General features: G+C 35.3%; 1 protein-coding gene across 1 annotated transcript in view; it reads left to right on the top strand.

Moving 5' to 3' along the window:
- kst (spectrin beta chain, non-erythrocytic 5 kst) overlaps positions 1 to 19,825 on the top strand; it is a 687,893-nt gene that overhangs the window by 98,279 nt on the left and 569,789 nt on the right. Inside the window, exons 2-3 of the mRNA XM_090398802.1 lie at positions 10,694 to 10,847; positions 14,608 to 14,775. Of these exons, the coding sequence (XP_090254928.1) occupies positions 10,728 to 10,847; positions 14,608 to 14,775 (288 nt within the window). The 5' untranslated portion in view covers positions 10,694 to 10,727. The remainder of the gene's footprint in view (positions 1 to 10,693; positions 10,848 to 14,607; positions 14,776 to 19,825) is intronic.

Below are 19,825 nucleotides of genomic sequence, written 5' to 3'. Positions count from 1 at the left end.
CAGCCTCCGTATTATGAGCTTCTTTCAGAGAGAACACAGAAAAACTGGTAACGACATTCAAATTCTGAATACAAGAACGAGTCATACAGCACATGTATAATATCACGTGTCTCGGTCACAGCTGCGCAGTAGGCGGAAACATTACTAGTGTTCAGAGACGTGAGAATAGATGTATAATTAAGTAATTAATTTAAAAATAATAAATAAATAGAATTATAAAAATTATACACGATTAACAGCAATCTCTTCCCAAAACTTAGAAATAGGCATAGTCTGACCAATTAAGATTAGAACGGTAGCGTAGTGCTTCACACGATTCACAAAAATAGATGATCATATTTGAATCTATTGTAGTGTAGCATCTTGGTACGGTTCCATTGAACTCTGTGTCTAGTGTTCATTTACCTTCAGAATTCAGAAATCTTATATAATCGTCATGTTCTTAGCTTCTTATAGTAGCAGAGTGCCAGTCTGTCCCAAAGTAGCAAAGATGACAAGAACTGGGTATTTGATAAACACCATGCAAGGATAAAGGTGATAATGTACCTCTGATAGGTGGTAAAAAATATGTCAATTTTCTGGCTAGTTTGAAGGCAGTGTACAAATTATATTACGTGCTTTGCCTAATTATTTTATGGTTAGAAATTGGATTTCTAACACAATTTCTTCTCCACGTCGTATTTGGCTACGTTTTGTGGATGACGTCTTTGCAATTTGGTCTCGCTCTGAAGCAGAACTACTTCAGTTTCTGGATAAAATTAACTCCTTATATACTTCGTTCATCCTTATTACTTCTTTACTCACCAACAATTTTCAGTTGGAAAGACCTTGGTTCGAATGCTATTTGAGACATGAAGAATCTTTAGTAAAGCTTTTTTTTTTTTCAGCTGAAGATGAGTTAACTGTCTTATGCGGTAGTCGATTCCCCCCCCCCCCCCTCCAGAAACTGGGTTTTTATCCCGCAAACACACTGTACACATAGAATTAATTGCCATAATATACTGATCTCATAACGCTACCTCGGCTATATTCCAACCTTACCATCAGTATTTCCGAAGAATTATAACGCGTAGTTAATAATTAAGCAGATAGTAACAAATTTCTTCTGACTGTTCAATCTTTATCACCTACGATACGTTGAAGGAATCTGGTTGTTCAACATTTCGTAACCTATTCTTCTTTATTATTAATACGTTACCGATTTTGAAATAAAAAGCAACGTAATTAAAGCTGAGATTAATTTTTAACTTTTTAGTTCTTTGCCTTTGTATAAATTGTTCTTTTCATCTGATTCTTGAGCGCTGACCACATTTTACAAAGGGAGAACATTTTTAGTACTGTATTGCTTTCTAGGCTAGCTCTTCTCCGACATAATTTAGCACTTATTTTAATCTTTTCGTCACATGCGATGGTTCGATAAGATCTTGAAGTATGCCCGCAACACTTACCGGTTCTTGTTCATGGATCATTTAATCACGAGTTGTACGTGCAGTTCTCGACCCTTGGTTTTTGATACATTAGAAAGAAGTGTTGGAGTCTTGTTTGCTTAGAAAAACATGATGATCATATTAGGAAGCTGTCTATACTTATATATGTGTCCAGGCGCTCCACATTTTCCTTATTGTGTCGTAAAGCATTGTTTATACTCGGTATTTCTGTCTTTTTTTTTTGGCCATTTTTTAATATTAATTTTTATACTTAAGTTTAACACGTCTAAGTACTTAGTTTTAAACATTACAAAAGTCAGTACTTTAAATAAGAAAAATAATTTTGATTATAAAACTAGCATAAAAATTGTTGTAATAACAAGAGTTTTAGTGCTCTGATTGGTATTTAGTTTTACATATAGAAGAGTTGAGAAGTAACCAGATTTGCCATCTGTAGTTTATTAATTCCGGATTTGTAGTTTATTAATTCCTAATTCGAGATTGTTTCTATAGGTTTTGTACTGGTGGAAATAAATGCCTTATTTGGTTCTGCTAGCATTATTTTTTTCATACATCAAAATTTCTTTTAGATAATTAGAGTTATTAAGCCTATAACGTTAGTGTCACTTCTTTCGTTTGTTATGATTATTAGTTATTCAATTATTAAAGTGTTTATTGTTTAGCTTTTTTTCCTCTCGTGAACCACATCAAATGACTGATTTGCTTATCTGTAATTTAGGTTGTTCGAGACTTTGTGCAGGTGACTATTTTTTTAGTCACAAAAAATACATTTCATGTATTGCAGCTTTGCGCAATAGCTTGTTTCTGGGCCAAAATGGCTTTTATTTTATTATTATTATTATTTTTTTTTTATGATGGTCACTAACTGTGCCATTTTTTTTTTAAAGTTACCCCTTCTGACAACATATTTGCTTGACATAGGCAGGATTCTCCACACCCTTGATTAAGGTAGACTGGTTGGTTAGTTTCTTTTCATTGATTTTTTTTTTCTTTTTCTTGGCTGAATGCTAATTAGGACAGCAACTAGCAATCGATGTGTTAAACTAGCTGTACTTAAAACTACTGTGTACTGAATCTTTATTGACTTGTATATTTACACTGAAAATATAGAACGTGTATAGAAAATACAGTTGTATTATGCTCCTGTTGTTTTTCAGGGATTTAATGTAATACCCTGATAAAATGTAATTTGCAGCTCATGCTAATTACGTTTTTAGAGTGACATGCCGAGAAGTGACACACCCTTTCCAAGTCTTCGCCTGTCACTTATCGAAAATGATTGGTACACGCTCTCATCTGTTATAAAAGATGTCAAGGATATTAATATTTATAACAGAAAAACAGAGATAATTAAAAAAACGACTAAAAAGACCTGCCAAACAAATTACACGTATGGTCCTTCTAGAATGTATATAGCGCTTTAATTATATTTTAACAGTCGAATTCTTCATTATCGTATATTTATTTGTGCACTTCTCAGTAAAAATTAGCTTTGACTTCTTAAAATGATCGCTTCCTCCAGTTTCGATTTTATGTTCAGGTTTCCCCAAATAATTTATGATCGCTTCCTCCAGTTTCGATTTTATGTTCAGGTTTCCCCAAATAATTTATGATCGCTTTATGTTCAGATGAAATAGAAATGTAATTGTATATTCTTGACGAAATGCTTATGGAGATGACTTTGATAACATCTTGCAAATTGTTGCCACAATAGTAAAGTGATCCGAAGCTTTGAGAGGTATCAAAATGCTAAGCGCATAAAAGGCAACACATACCCCCGTCCTTTCAGCAGTTGTTACGTGGAATTAAATTTCTTTGGATTTAGAACAGAGAGAGAGAGAGAGAATTGGCAGTATTAAATAACACTCATTTCATCACAGGTTTCAGAAGTGTTATGGAGAAAGCGAATAGTTTGTTCGCTTTCTCCATAACACTTTAGTATCGTGTAGACATTGAGGATTGATTTATGTATGTATACACGGACCATGTGGGAGCTTTTCTGTTAACCGTATGTTTCTAATTTTTATTTTATTTTATTTTTATTATTATTTTACAGAGCTTATTTTCTTTTCATCTTGTTCGGATAAAAAAACGAAGTAGTGAAGCCGATTTAAAATACATTTTGAAAATTTACAGCCTTACGATAATATCCAATCTAGCCATAAATACTGTTACAACTTGAACACTCGATCAGTAAATCATTTACAGCTTTTAGCACATACAAACCACATGTATAATGTGCATATAACAGCACTCAATGTTTGAAATGTCCCTCTTTTACCTTCACTCACTCCTGAAGTCTGTGAAGCCACATAATCGATGGTGGCATGCACAACATTCAACATAAATGCTGCCACTGTTTGCTCCAAATCCACCTTCAGGCTGGCTTTGCTCAGGTGTCATTTCTTGCAGGCTACTTTCTCAAGCTCCTACCACAATTTGAAGTTCAGCAGATTCAGATCTGTCCTTCCAGACGGCCAATCAGATGGTGATATGTGTTCAGGCACATTAACTTCCAGCCACTGTTGTGTGGTCCTTGCCTTGTGTGCAGGGACTGAGTCCTGTTGGAAAGTCCACTGCCTACTGTGAAACAAGGTGTTTTTTAGGGACCGTATCACAGGTTGTTGCAGAAATGCAACTTCGATACCCTTGATATGTCATCCCACACCAAACCGTCACTGATGGAGGGTGATGAACTCTCTGAATCCTGGGTGCTATGCAACCATCTGGGACAAATGCCCATTTTGAATAATCGTTTTGGAGGTTAAACAACTCTTTAATTGTGAAAATTTCATTTCTGAAGAGGATATCTCTATGGCTGTTGTTTGCATACTGCTGGAGAAGTGCCTTTGATTTTATCACCCTCTGCTGCATAAGTTGTGTTAGGAAGTGTCCAGTAGAACAACAATAGGTTGTCATCCCCAGGTCATCAGTTAGTACACATGACGTCATTTCCTGAGAAACGTTCATCTCTTGCGACATCACTTTCTGCATTCTCGCAGGGATTACAACAGAGGCATGCTTTCATAGCCCTCACAAACTGTTGCGTCCTAATGCAGCATAATCAACCTGTTCTTTGGCAGTCATAAACAAACGCCCTACTTATCCTGTGTATTTTTAGCATGTTGAAAATAATAGGTTGCTGCATTCTAATCTTGTGAAGTGCTATTACAGCTATATGGTTCTCTAATCTTCTCACATGCTACCCTGTGCAGCTAGATAGCTCTATCTACTGATAAACACGAGAAAGTTGGCTGTGCAAAGTGCCGCTAATGGAACCAGACTCGCACAATTCTGTGTCAGAGTGGTGGTATGTGGAAGTTGTAACAGTATTTATGGCAAGCGTGTGTATAAGTAAAGTTTTTAAGATGGTGTTATTATAATTTTATTACAATATTATATCCCAGATGATGTTCCTATGACAGAGACAATTTATATATATATATACTCGTGTGTGTGTGTGTGTGTGTGTGTGTGTGTGTGTGTGTATATATATATATATAGCTTCTTTTCATCAAAGTCATACTATCATATAAATAAAGATTTAATATTAAACATGTATGTAGGATTTGGTTTCCCTCCCCTCCTGGGACATTAGACTTCTAGCCTGACAATTTCCACTTACTTTTTGTGTGGGTTATTAAAATTTCGATATATCTCAGATGGTATCTCTGTGACAGAGACAAAATATTGGGACAACTAAACCTGTGTTTAATTGTTCCAATATTTTGGGACAATTATTTTATTGTGCTGCTGTTTTCATTCCACTAAACCCTAGGATGATTTTTATATAACAAATTATTGGAAACTGTTTTAAGAACAAGTAACTTTTTACAAATAATTTAAAGCACATGAGATTCTCTGTTTTTAGTTTTCATTTAATGTGTCATTGCAACCAACTACTTAATGTGCAACTACTTATGTATGATTAATACAGCCATTAGCTCCCCCCCCTTCCTAGTAATTTTATTCACCAACAATCTGTGTCCAGCACATTCCATCTCAAGTTGATTTGGCTTGTCAAAATGTGTACAGATATTTAACAAGTAACATCTTTAAAAAAAAAAAAAAAAGCCAAGGAGATAGAAATTTAATATCAACAGAAATTTTCCTTAAAAATGTAGATAAAATGAAGAAATGCTGTTATTCAGATCAATGAACAGAGAAACACTCCCATCTCATCTATGGTACACAAATAGTGGGACAGTGCACTCTTTCATTGAAAAAGATGCGAGTTTGATCCTATCATGATAAGAAAAGAATCTTTATATGTACTTTTTCAACTCAGGTGAGTTAGCCAATCTTATATGGAAGTAGCAGAACTTTTTTTTTCTTCTTGGAAGCGCAGGATTTTTCATCCTACGTCTGGGAAAACTGGCAAGAGAACACACACATATACACACGCACACAGAGAGAGAGAGAGAGAGAGTAGACAAAAATACTATTAGAAGTTAATGCCCTAACGAGGGCATGGCGAAAGAGGTGCCCACCATGGGCTCAACTAGGTTTGAGGCGCAAAACGTTAAAAATAAATAGATATAAAAGTCGGCTATTTTATATTGTATTTTTAAATTTCGGCAATACGCTGCTTTAGACACAAATTCTGCAACACACTACAACTCATTTTGATGGTGTTAATAGTAAGTATTTAACATATTGCATTTAATAAAATTTAACTTGTTACATTTATATTTTTGTCATTTTTGGGTTAGGGGGTGCAAGTTAGATACCTGCCACAGGTGCTTCATACCCTCGTTACTGTACTGTTAGAAGTAGATAGCTTAGTGTGGATGGTAGATGTGATGTAAGGTTCCCTTCCACAATTACGAGAGATGATTTTTTTTATTCCTTCTGTACAATTTTGCCCTTAGTTTTTGTTCATATATGTAGGGGTTGTCAGGGCACCTAAAGCAACATATGAAATTGACTATATTTCAAAATTTTAAACATTTATCAGCAGCTTTAAAATGTGACCTATAGGCATATGTGGAAGATATGATCCCTCCTCAGAAAGCCTTCCTCCTTCATTTAACTCTGAGTGGAGTGAATTTAATACAACTTAAGAAATAACTGTTCCATAAATTTAGTCATAATCAGCTGGATGATATAACTTGTAGAGGAAATGACTTCCTCTTCTTGAACCTCCTCCCTTGCCATCTTAAAATGTAGGGAGAGATTTTGAGAAAGAGGGAATCAGATTTTAGTCTAGCGAGACTTCAGTCTGATTGTTTCAGGTCCCCTGACAATTTTGGCACAATTAGAACAAAACGAATTTGAGAATGAAAACTGTGGAGAAGAAAAGTGCTGTAAAATGTCTTTGATACTGCTTAAGATCATATTGTTCAACTGATTTTTGATGACTTTTCTTACTACCCTGCTTCTCAAAAAAAATTATCTCATGAAAAAAAAACACACCTTATTCAAAGTGGGTAATGTTTTACTTACAGTAACAAACTCAGTGTGGTTAAATGTGAGACGAGAAGTAGAGTTGGGAAATCTTAAAATTTACTAGTATTTCATTTTTCTGTCTTCTTTTTAGCTTTTCTGTCTTCATTTTTCTGTCTTCTTTTTAACATATCAACTAACGTTTGATATGTTAGTTGTCAATGTACTTGAACATTAATATCAATAAAGCTACATTTATGGAGTCCCTTAAAATTTAATGTACCTGATGTACAATTTCATTCTTAAAGATAACTATAAAACAGATGGTATTTTGCCAGTATGTTTAAGTGCATCGCTTTGATTAAGTTAACTACAATTCACTGCAATTTTTGTTTGTTTTGTTTGTCAAGGGACAAATCCCAGTTCTCTTTGTATGGCTTTGATGGACTATTTCAGCTTTTTTTTTAAAATATTAATTAGGCTTTCTAAACTCAAAATGCAGAGGAGATTATTCCCTATAGATTTTGTATAGAGTAGTTATTTTGATAATTGATTTTCTCACTTGAGGAAATTCTCTTTTAAATTATGATTTATAAAATATGAATAACTGTGAATAATTTACTATTTAAATAATTATGAATTTCAGAAATGTAAAATGTTAAAAATAGAACAAACAGTAGTTGATAATTGATATACTTAGTTGTCATGGTACTATATCTGCAGAGGTATCACTAGGATTAGTTTTGTAACTACCACTTGGTTGTCATAACTCTAGCATTGTTTATTATCAGTTATTACTGTTGCCTCTCCATTTAAGTTCTTTTCAAACAGTTTTCCCTTCCTTTATTTTTATGTTGATTCCCCTCTTGTGAAAGTTTATAAGTCCATAGCAAATTATACTGATTTCCATAAAATTAAGGAACAAAGATAAAAATAACAATTTGGTGGTGGTGGGGGGAACAAAAGTCAGGTACATTATCTAAAAAGTGATGCCTAGTGTGGTTATCATATACAAATCAGTGCTAGCTATATATATGAATGCACCATGGCATTAAACAGGCATTTTGGAGTGGTTTTCCATTTTGTGTCTGGAGTGAGAACAAGACATGAAACAGAATTAGTTAAATGCAAGACATTTTAACTGATGAATTCAGGTGGCAAGTCATTGTAAGACTAGAGGCTGGTCCAAGTCAGGTGAAGGTAGCCAGATGGTTGCATGTGATTCATAGACTATATAAAATTCCAATATTCAGAAACAGTATTCCGGAGACACAGTGAAGGAAGGCCATGGGCCATGACTTCAAGTTTGGTCATCATTCATCAGAATTCTTATATGGACCGTGAATATAATACACATTAGATAATTTTAAACATAATTCCTACTAATAATCAGCACGTTGAAAGTTTATTTTTCACTTGGTTAGACTATAATAAATTTAGTTTAATCCTTTATCCAAGTGTGAGCAACACAAGGCTTGCGCCTGAAAGTATCTTCAGGACTGGGGTAAGGTGGTACAACACCGGGAAACTCGTTGCAAGGTGGAGCAAGCTAACATCACTCCTAAGTATCTCCCATAATGCAAAACACATCTCATTGCGGATATGTATAATGTTATGCATTAAGGGAAGGGCCACTACCCAGACTAGTTTCGACCTTTATTACCACCAGTCCTGAAGATACTTTCAGGTGCAAACCTTGTGTTGCTCACACTTGGATAAAGGATTAAACTAAATTTATTATAGTCTAACCAAGTGAAAAATAAACTTTCAACATCTTTCTCTAAATCCAGAGTAATTTAATAAAAAGGTGGCACACTGTTTGGCAACTCCTATAGGTAGAGATGACCTTGCTAATGCTTCTGCCTGGTATCTCCACTTGGGCCTGGCTCCCACTGAAGAGACTTCAATAATGGTCGAAACTAGTCTGGGTAGTGGCCCTTCCCTTAATGCATAGCATTATACATATCTGCAAGGAGATGTGTTTTGCATTATGGGAGATACTTAGGAGTGATGTTAGCTTGTTCCACCTTGCAATGAGTTGCCTGGTGTTGTACCACCTTACCCCAGTCCTGAAGATACTTTCAGGCACAACCCTTGTGTTGCTCACACTTGGATAAAGGATTAAACTAAATTTATTATAATAATCAGTACATTTGCTATCAGGCTTCCATTGTTAAACCATTTTCAGTCATTGATGCCACAGTTAGCTTATATGCAGTACACATTTCTTTTATTTATTTAGCATATGAGGAAAATACAAGAAACCATTGATCAAAACTATATACAGACTGAGTTCAGTTAACCAGTTGATGGCACTGTCTTGGGAGTAAATGCAAATTCCTGAAGCCTCCAAGAAAGGATGTTATTGGGGCAGTCAGTGATGTGATTCATAGTCTGCACAACACACACACACACACACACACACACACACACACACACACACACACACACACACACACACACACACACACACACACACACACACACAAAATGGTGACTATGAAATTTTTCACAGATGTAATAAGTGGGCACAGTGAGTCTAGTCCAGAATCTGTTTAGCTGACTCCAGAGGTGTCAGGATAGATTGAATCCTGGTGGTTTGATAGTTAGATCTGTGATCAGGTACTTGTTTGTAGTTCATTCCAGAGTTTTCTTTGCTAGTCCTGGGGACCATCATCTAGTAATTCTACAAATGATATGGGAGATCTTGAGGCAAGGCAGTGTGCTGGAGATGAAGAGATTTGCTTTTTTCCATTCTATTGGGGGGGGGGGGGGTTACCAGTTGAATAGATTTTATTTAAAAATAATAGGAGTCTTTCTTTGAGCCTTGTTCCTGCATATTTATATAGTTCTGAACCTAGCTTATCTTCTCCAGGTGATTTTCCGTTTCTTGCAGAGCAGTGAACAAGCCTTGCAACTTGATCTAGTAAAGTTGAGGTTGTTCATTTCTTCATGTCAGCAATCTCTTCTACCATCATCCAAAGACCTTAAGAGGGCAGAAGCAGTGTTTAGATGGTTCTGTTGTTCATTCTCTGTCAAAAAAAGAATACTACTTTCAGTTGACCAGCATAGTGTTTAGATTTTTCAATTCTCTTGGGATGTTTCATACCAGTTGCTATGCGAAGTTTAGTGAATCTTTCATAGTTTTAAACTATAGGGTATTATATTGATCTTGGTTTCACTAAGACAAAGACTTCCTAAGACTCCATCAGAGTATTGGGAAGCTGCTTATTCAGGGGATTATAAGTTGTACACTAATTAGGTATGGAAACTATGCAAACTTGTTGTTGTCTGTGGGATATCCCCAATTTTCCTTAACTGTCCCTTAGGACTGGTTGAGTCTTCCAATGAGGGATTTCAAGTATGTATTTTATAACTGTAGCTCCGTGTGTGTTTACGGGCCAGTTTGCCTGTTCTGAGGGATGGAAAACCCAAGTTTCCTGGTGAAAAAACCCTCTACCTTCATATGAGACCGGCTAACTCATCTTTAGTTGAAAGAGACCAGTTAAAAGTTCCTCACATCATGAATGGGAATCGAACCTGGGTCTTTCTGATCAAAGGGCTTTGTCTATACTGACTGAGTTACAAAGGCTCTTCCTAATTTGTTATGGGTTATATGTACTCTCAAGAATTTCACATAACCACAGAAGTCTTAGGAGTTCATAATTATTTCTGATTATCCAAGTAATTTCCTGATTGGCTGCAGTAATTTTTTTTCTCTTAGATATAATAATGAAACATTAGTTTTATAGTTTCCTTTAAAATATGGTATGAAAAGAAAAATTATGTTCTTATTTATTATTATTATTATTAGAGTAATAAATGAATACATTTCTGCAACTATTGCTCTTAATTTGCAGGGTGATTCTTATGGAGGAATGAGTCCAACGTAAAATGTCGCAAAGGGAGAATGCCATCAAGTTTGAGACGGACCGGATTAAGGCTTTACAGGAGGAACGTCTCTATATTCAAAAGAAAACATTTACAAAATGGATGAATTCCTTTTTACAGAAGGTAGATTTGATTTTCTTTTCAGTGAATAGTATGAGTTATTTAGTATGTTTATTAATATCATTAGGCAGTTATTGTTTATGGCAACTGTTTATTCTTAATTTCTTGGAGCAAGTTATAACAAGCAAACTTTTATCTCTTTCCCAATTTCACAATCAGGCTGGAAGGAAAGCCAAATTATTGCTATTAGTAAGGGTTTCTCATCACAACTACTCTCTCAATCAGAAAAGTGGATGATCCTCATCATTATCCTAATGGTCCTTTTCTTACCTCCTCCCAAATTTTCTTACCCCCATCACAACTATTCTCTCAACCAGAAAACTGGATAATCCTCATTATTATCCTAATGGTCCTTTTCTTACCCCCCCCCCCCCAAATCCCAAATAAACCACATAGGTGTTTAGTTCTCCTGGCACTCCAGTTGCATTCCAGTAGTTTTCTGTTCCAGGAACTTCAACACGAACACATTTCAATTATTCAAATTTCAGTTGGAGAAAACATTTGAATCAGATGATTCAAAATGTTTGCTCCAACTGAAAAACTGAATAACCCTTGTTAGAATGAGGATCCTCATTCCCCCCCCCCCCCCCCTCCACACAAAATCCTTGACCACTGTCCAAGTCTTGTCCAACAAGTATATAAAAGCAGTCCAAGATACAAATTCAGCATATCTCAAATGGCTCTAGTAAAAAAAAAATTCAATCTCACACACATCCTTTGCTAGGTGGGCCAAGTGTGAGGCTGAATAAAAAAATCAACAAATGTAAAAAAAAAAAAAAAAAAAAAAAAAAAAAAAAAAAAATCAACAAATCCAAATCTGACTTTGGAAGGGCCAACCTGCTCAAATAGCATTTGATCTTTCTAGTCCCTTGCTAAGGCTATTATTATTAGACACAACTTCTGTCCTTCCATACTACTGCCTTTTTCATGTCTAATTAGTACCACAGTAACTCACTGAAAGATAATGCTAACTGCTTGTCATAGGTCCTCCTCCACCTCTTGTGTAGATGACTCAAGAAAATACCTCTTGCTATACTATGAACAACACGCTGTATGCCACCTGATATTTAGTAAGAAAGATGTTAAAGAAATCATTAATAACCTAGATACTAATAAGTTTCCTGATCCAGATAGTACCCTTCAGGTTGTGCTATAAACTCATGCTCTAGAATTAACTCTCGCTGTATTGCTTATACAAGTTGTCATACTTGTCTGCATTTATTTAGCGGCATGTACGCAAGTTTATATTCAGTCCATCCCTTAAAAAGGGAGATGAGAGTCAGTCAGACAACAACTTGTTACCCTCATTGCATTTCTCTCAAGAACAATGGAGAAAGTCATAAACAGCTGACTTCTTCACTACCTGGAGTCCTACCAGTTAATTAGTGATCACCAATACGGATATTCTACAGCAGATTTCCTAGCCAACGTTATCTTTGGTCATATGCCATGGCAAAGTTTAGAGAAATTTGTGTGGTTGTGCTTGACAATATTCAGGCATTTAATCAAGTATAACTTAGAGTCCTCCTTACCAAGCTAGCATCTTATGGTCTGCCTTCTACTCTTTGTGATTGAGTTGCCAGTTTCCTCTTTGGTCATTCATTGTGTGTCATGGATGATATCCTCTTATCAGATTTCTCTGTCAGTGCCATGATACCTCAAGGCTCTGCACTTTTGTCCATTTTAATCTTAAATCCTATCCATAGTTTTACTGAGGACAGTACACTCCGTTGCCTTATTTCAAAACTGACATCACTATCAGTTTTGAAATCATATCCTTGTTTTTCTAATGTACCACTAAGAGAGATTCACCTTCACTATTTATGGTGGTTATTTTACGTGATAGAACAAAATATACAAGCAATTAGAGGATTTCCATGGGTTTCCATCCATTTCCTTCATTTGATTTCTACCTAGAACACTTAAACAAAACTCCCACTCAAAAGAGATATGCCAATCTTTAAAAGAACAAAAGATAATTTGAGGTGTTTATTTTTATACACTATTTCTTAACATAACTTCCTTCCTTTTCAGTATAATTTCTCCACTGTGTAAAAAGCTTTTCAAGGCTTGTCAATGATAAAACTCCTGAGGTTGTCTTTGGAACCATTTTCTCACCTTTGCTGTGATCTGGTTGTCCTTTCCAAATTGTATACTCTTGAGATATGTCTTCAGTTTAAGATGACACATCTCATCACACTTCTGGTTATTTCTGAAATAACTAGAAGTATGATGGAATCAAGTTCAGACTGTAGATAGGATATTATACAATTTCAAATCTGATCTTTTATGACAGCTGTTGAAGTGAATCAAGTTAAAGAACATCCTCCATACAGCCTAGACTTGTCTCCACCAGACTTCTGGTTATTTTCTAAATAGACACATCTCAAGGATATCTGTTTTGAAAATGATAAGCAGGTCAGAGCAGAGGTTTTGAAAACAATATGAAGCATTTTACTGTGAGTGAAAAGCTTTGAAAAGCTTTTTTTTTTACATGGTAGAGAAAATGTATTTAACAGGTAAAGATTATTTTGGGAAACAGGTATAAAATTAGTCTTTAAAGTATCTTTTGTTTTTATTTCACTGAAAATATCTGTTTTAAGTGGGGAATTATAATAGTAGAGACATGACTTTCAGAATGTGTAGAAAGAACTATAAAACTCACTATAATGAATAATGCCTCTGTAAAATTAATATCTTTATTCATAAATAATGTGCCTCCATAGTGCAATTGCAAGAATGATGGTTCCCTTGATTGGAAAAGGCCTAAGTTCGATTCTCATTGTCACAAGAGGAATCTTTATATGGTTTTTTTTCAATGGAAGGTGAGTTAGCCAATCTCATATGGAGATAGCAGATTTTTTCTCCTGGAAACTCGGGTTTTTCATCCTGCATACAGACAAATTAGCCTTGAGAACACACGCAATTTACAGATAAAAACCATTAGTGATGGTGGTAGTGGGCAGTAGATGGTGTTGGTGTAGGTGATGATGGTAGTGCCGGTTTGCTGTAGTTGGTGGATTAAGTGGTGGAGATGGAGAGTTGTAGAGTAGGTGCCTTCCCTCGATGAGTCTTTGGACTCCTTGGAGGTGTCACGTAATAATAATAATAATAACAAGAATAACAAATCCAAGTATTATATTTCATTACATACAAAAGAAAGCTAGATTTCATTATTTAGCATATAAGCATATTTAGCAGTTGGTATTTTCCAATATGCTCAAATGTTCTTTATGTGTATAAATAAATTCAAGCATCCTTTTAAATACAAAGTCTCAATTATTTAATAGAAACTTGAATTGCTGAACCACACACATACATATTAAGGACTCGCTTAATAACAGAAATATTAGATAGATGTTAACAGAAGTTAACACAAAAACACAAAAAAACTTAATAGAATTACAGAAAGATTTAGAGCAATTTATTGTAATAAATAACAGAATGCAGTTATTATATTTCATCATGCATTAGTGAAAGTGGTTTTAAGATTTATGTGAATGCTCTTGTTTGGCTGATAGCAATTTTCAATGTGTACGCAAATATTGTTTGTTACTTACCTTAATAGAATCACAAATACTTTTAAAAACAAGGCCCAATTTTTTAACAGAAATTTTAGAATTAATTTTCTGTATTTTACTTCCCTTGTGGTATTGAGCAGTAGAAAATAATTTATGAATTTGCAGATAGTATTATTGGTACGAAGTTAAAGGCAGCATAAATTAAAATGGCTAAATTTTTTTTATTTATTTTTACTTTTCAGGCAAGAATGGAGGTAGAAGATTTGTTCACAGACCTGGCAGATGGAAAAAAGTTACTAAAGCTGTTAGAAATAATCTCAGGGGAAAAATTAGGCAAACCCAATCACTGCAAAATGAGAGTTCACAAAATTGAAAACGTTAATAAGAGTTTAGCATTTTTACACACCAAGGTTTGTTTTAACATTTTTATTTTTATGTAAAAATTAAAAAAAAGAAACAATTTAAAAATTGTTTCATTTGTGTTATGCTATCTGCTGCTGGCTTTAGGTACAAAACAGAAATTAATTACTTTCCAAGGGCAACATTTTTTATTTCTGCAATTTAAATAAATTTTTAATATTATATGTATCAGTTTTTTGATGATTTAAGTAATATAGAGGATTCCCCCCCCCCCCCCTCCCAACTATACTCACTACAGCAATCTTTATGCTATTCTTCAATCAGTCAGTAAATTAAATATATACTAGGGAAAAGGGTTTCTTCCCCTACTGTGCTTGTTTTATGCACTCCATCAATCATCTGTGTTCATCTGCTCTATCTAAATATTACTCTGGATACTGTAGTATGATGTCATTTAATTTTATTTCATCCTTATATAATACTGCTGCAATATTTCATTATATACCATATTAGTCTATATTATTTTTTGTTGGCATAGTTTCAACAATCTGTATTTTCATATTTTCATTTATTCACATTGTATTAATGTTGCTTCTCATGAAAACGGCATTGGCACTATGATTTAACAACTTCTTATTGCAAACAGTGGCATCTTTAATTGTCATTGGTGATCCATGACTGAAAAATTTCTTAGCGAGAATAATAAGCAAAACAGCTATACTGACTTTTTTACTTAGTTAAGTTTTTGTGAATATTCACATGTAAGGGATAATGGACATTTCCACAGGCTAAACCCATGAGTAAAGCTGAAACAGAAACATCCATCTCAAATCTAAATTTTCACCCTTCAAGCATTAGCTCAGACCAAGATAAAATTTTCAATATATATATATATATATATATATATATATATATATATATATATATATATATACACACATACACTCTCAAGGGGACCTTCCACGAGGAGTCTATGACTCCTCGTGGAAGGTCCCCTTGCTTGTCATACACACAGCTCATCGTATCATGCCTTAAATACATTCACATTCTCTTCAGACACCACACTCTTCAGGCAGTGCATTCCAATCAATCACCATTCTCTATTCAAAAAATCTGCTTTTTTGCTCCTTTGCTCACACCCTTCTTTTACAGCTTCCAGGGATGATCTCTTGTTCTCTTCCTCTCTCCCAACATTCTTTGAAAAACCTCTTCAACATTAAACGACAAGAACCCTCTACCAACTTATATATCTCTATCATATTACCTCTCCTCTTGCACACAAAAAATTGCCAACAGTATTAAGTATTACCAGGTAGTCAATCCCTCAACTGATCTCGATACTGTTTAACTTCAGTGATCGGATGAGAACTGGTGGAGTTTTCTGTGAGAGATGGCTGTTGACTTATCCAGTTCCATTTTCTGTAACAGTTCACATGCAGACATAATCTATTTGTGTTCTATAAATATGCTGTAAACTAGTCTTTTTTATGTATAAATTTCCTTAAAGAAGTCATCATCATCAAATTCCTGCCATGTACCCACAAGGGGTGTACAGGATATGATAGTACAACATGAAAAAATTACATCATTATTAATTTCCTATCTACAATTTTCCTCCAAATCAGTCTGTTACTTGTCAAGACTCCAACATTATCAAATCTTATATTTCTATCGTCTAAGGCACTTTGTACCATATCACACCTATATCTTGGTCTTCCTCTGGGTCGTTTTCCTGCCAACCTGGCAGAGAACACTTGTTTTGCTAATCTTTCCTCGCCCATTCTGTTTAAATGACCATACCACCTGAGATTAGCTCTGCTAACGAATTCCTGGATGCAGACAATGTCAAGGTCTTTCCTAATATCCTCATTTTTAATATGATATTGCTACTGATGCCATCTGTTCACGCCTCTAATCTTTCTCAGGACTCTCATATCTGCGGTCTCTAGTCTTTGGTCAAGTGTTATACTTCTGACCCAGCTCTTAGATCCATAAGTTAAAACTGGTTTGAACACTGTCTTGTATACAGCTAATTTAGTGTTCTGACTAATTTCTCTCTTATTCCATATGAATTTATTCTGTTGTCTATTTCCATATTTAATTTACCATCTTCAGTAAAAATCGTGTGCCTAAGTAGCTGAAATATTTTACTTGTTCCACAGGTTCTCCATTCACAACACAGTTGACATTTTCAATGATTCTGCCTATTTTCATTGTCTTTGTCTTTTTATTGCTGACCTTCATACCATATCTATTACAACAGCTATTCAATTTAGTCAGAGAATCTTGCAGACTTGTAGCGGATTTATTTAGAAGTATAACATCATCCGCATAAAGCAAAGAGCTGACATTAACATCTCCAATTTTGATATCATGTTTAATACCACTTTCCTTCATAATGTGATCCATATAGATAATGAATAACAGAGGGGATAATGTACATCCTTGTCTCACACCAGATTTAACATTAAACCACCTTCCTGTACTTCCTTCAATTCTAACTGCTGACTTACAACTCAAATAAAGACTAAGTATTGCTTGATATAATGCCCCATTGACACCATATAACAGCGTATTGTATAGCTTCTCTCTTGGCACCTTATCATATGCCTTTTCCAAATCGACAAAACTTAAATACAGATCTTTGTTATATTCCCATGCTTTCTCGACTATTTGTCGTAAAGTGAAGATCTGATCCTGACAGCCTCTATGTGGCCTGAATCCAGCTTGTTCTTCACCAAGCTTTTCTTCCACAATTCTTCTCAACTGTTTCTCAAGTATACTCGCATAGATTTTGCCAGGAACACTCAGTAGGGAAATACCTCTGTAATTCTCACATTCAGTTTTATTTCCCTTATTATATATGGGTACTATGAGAGCTCTACCCCAATCATCGGCAATTCGTCCCTCTGTCCAGGCGTTCTGAACTATGCAGTGCAGCCACTGTAAGACTCTTATACCACCATACTTCAGCATTTCTGGTCGAATATCATCTACTCCAGCTGCCTTTCCACATTTCAAGCCTTTGATGGCTTTTTCTACTTCAAGTATGGATATGTATTCCTGCCTGCATGCCTGGTCAGTGTTTTTTACCACTGTGCTGTCATCACTGCTTGCTTCATTTAGCAGTTTTTCAAAGTAATTACTCCATACTTTAAGGATATCTTTTATTCCAGTTTTCATGTCACCTGTATCATCTCTAACTCCTTTTACAGCACTCTTTCCTCCATTCCTAAGCTTCTTCAACAACCTCCAGAATATTTTGCCACCTTCTTGATATTTATTTTCTATATTCTTGCCAAAGTCCTGCCATGACTTTTGTTTTGCTAGTTTTACACATTGTTTAGCATTCTTGCATTTGTCTCTATATTCTCTAAGAGCACAAGCTGACTTATTTGACAGGAACTTTTGATATGCTTTCTTCTTTTCCTTCACTGCCTCTTTAACTTCCTGTGTCCACCAGGGAGTTCTGATTTTTTTATCCTTACAGACAACCTCACCACATGCCTCTCTGGCTGAATCAATCAGTGTTTTCTTTAAGGCTTGCCACTGAATCTCCAAGGTTTGGTTCCTGTTCTCAAGCTCTTTCATTTTTTCTTCAATAATCTTTGTGTATTTTAGTCTACAGTTCACATATGAGAGCTGCTCAACTTTTATTCGCTTTAAAACTTTCTTATATGTTATTCTTTTCAATATGAAATTCAATTTTATCCTGCTCAAGACCAAATAGTGATCACTTCCAATTTCAAATCCTCTGTGCACTCTGGTGTCCTGCACCAGGGAGAAAACATCACTATCAACAATATCATAGTCAATGAGACTTTTCTTATTCCTAACCTCTTCTTTCCATGTGAATTTGTGCACATTTTTATGCTGGAACATGGTGTTAGTAATAACCAGTCCATGTCCTGAGCAGAAATCCAACAGATATTTGCCCTTATTAGTAGCTTTGCTCTTTTCTCCAAATTTTCCCAAAATATTTTTGTATGTCTCACAATCATTTCCTACTCTGCTATTTAGATCCCCAACAAGGACCAACTTTTCATTTTTCATTGTGTCAGTTGCTTTTTCTAAAGCCTCAAAAAATCCCTCCACTTCTACCTTAGTAGAACCTTCTGTGGGACCATAGGCACAAATAAGTCTCATTGTCCAGTTCCCCATTCTCATATTTGCCCACATTACTCTACTTGAGACTGCCTGGCATTCAAGAAGATTAGCCTCGTATTTTGTGTTGAATACTATGGCTACTCCTTCTTTTCCTTGATTGTCATTGCCTGAATATAACATTTTGTATTTATTGCTCAGAAAGATCTCACCAGTTTTGGTCTTTTTTGTTTTAGTCAGCCCTATTATGTCGATCTGGTACTTATCTAATTCCTCAGCTAGCTCCATTTCCTTGCCATTCGGGCTTCTTACGTTGATAGTACCGATCTTTAACTCTGGTGATGTTGAGTTCGGGTTTGTTTTCAGATTTGTTCCAGTAGCTGACTTTTCGCTGTTCGCCCTGGTTCCCTGGCGAAAACAACAGGGGCCTTGTTTAACTGGGCGATGCCCCAGCCGGCGTGAAATTTTGTCATGTTGTACCATCATTTTTTTTATTTTGGTTTAACCAATAAGAATACAATTTGATCGGCTAAATCCCAAATTGCTAGCCCATCCTCGTTCGTTCAGTATCCAAGTAGATACCCAACAGGGTGCACCACGAGAAGGTGAGGATTAGACATTAGGTCAGAAGCCCTGGTCGGTTCTCCGCATTCCTTTAAAGGCTATGTGGAGGTCTCCTCTAAGTTATTTTCTTAAATTATCATGAACGACAATATCTGTTCAGGAATATATAACGTGTTTTTAAATTTGCTTACCATAAAAATTTACAATTCATACATGGCAGTAAATAGGGTCATCTACAAAGCTCCCTCACTATTAGAAAAGGACAAGATAACAGTTTAACATTTTGCATGGAGCACTTGTAGCAAAGTAGGTTTTGATGGGGTCCTCTGGATGGAAAAAACCTGTGTTTGAGTTCTGTCCATGATGTGAAGCACCATTATCAGGGCTTATCAATTAAAAGGTGAGTTAGCCAGTCTCATATGGAGATGGAGG

This window comes from Typopeltis vanoorti, chromosome 10 (genome assembly GCF_054136105.1).
Source record: "Typopeltis vanoorti isolate ZY-2024b chromosome 10, IOZ_Tvanoo_1.0, whole genome shotgun sequence".
NCBI lineage: Eukaryota > Metazoa > Arthropoda > Arachnida > Uropygi > Thelyphonidae > Typopeltis > Typopeltis vanoorti.
The sequence above is the reverse complement of the archived record's forward strand: the minus strand, read 5'-3'. Positions and strand labels throughout refer to the sequence as shown.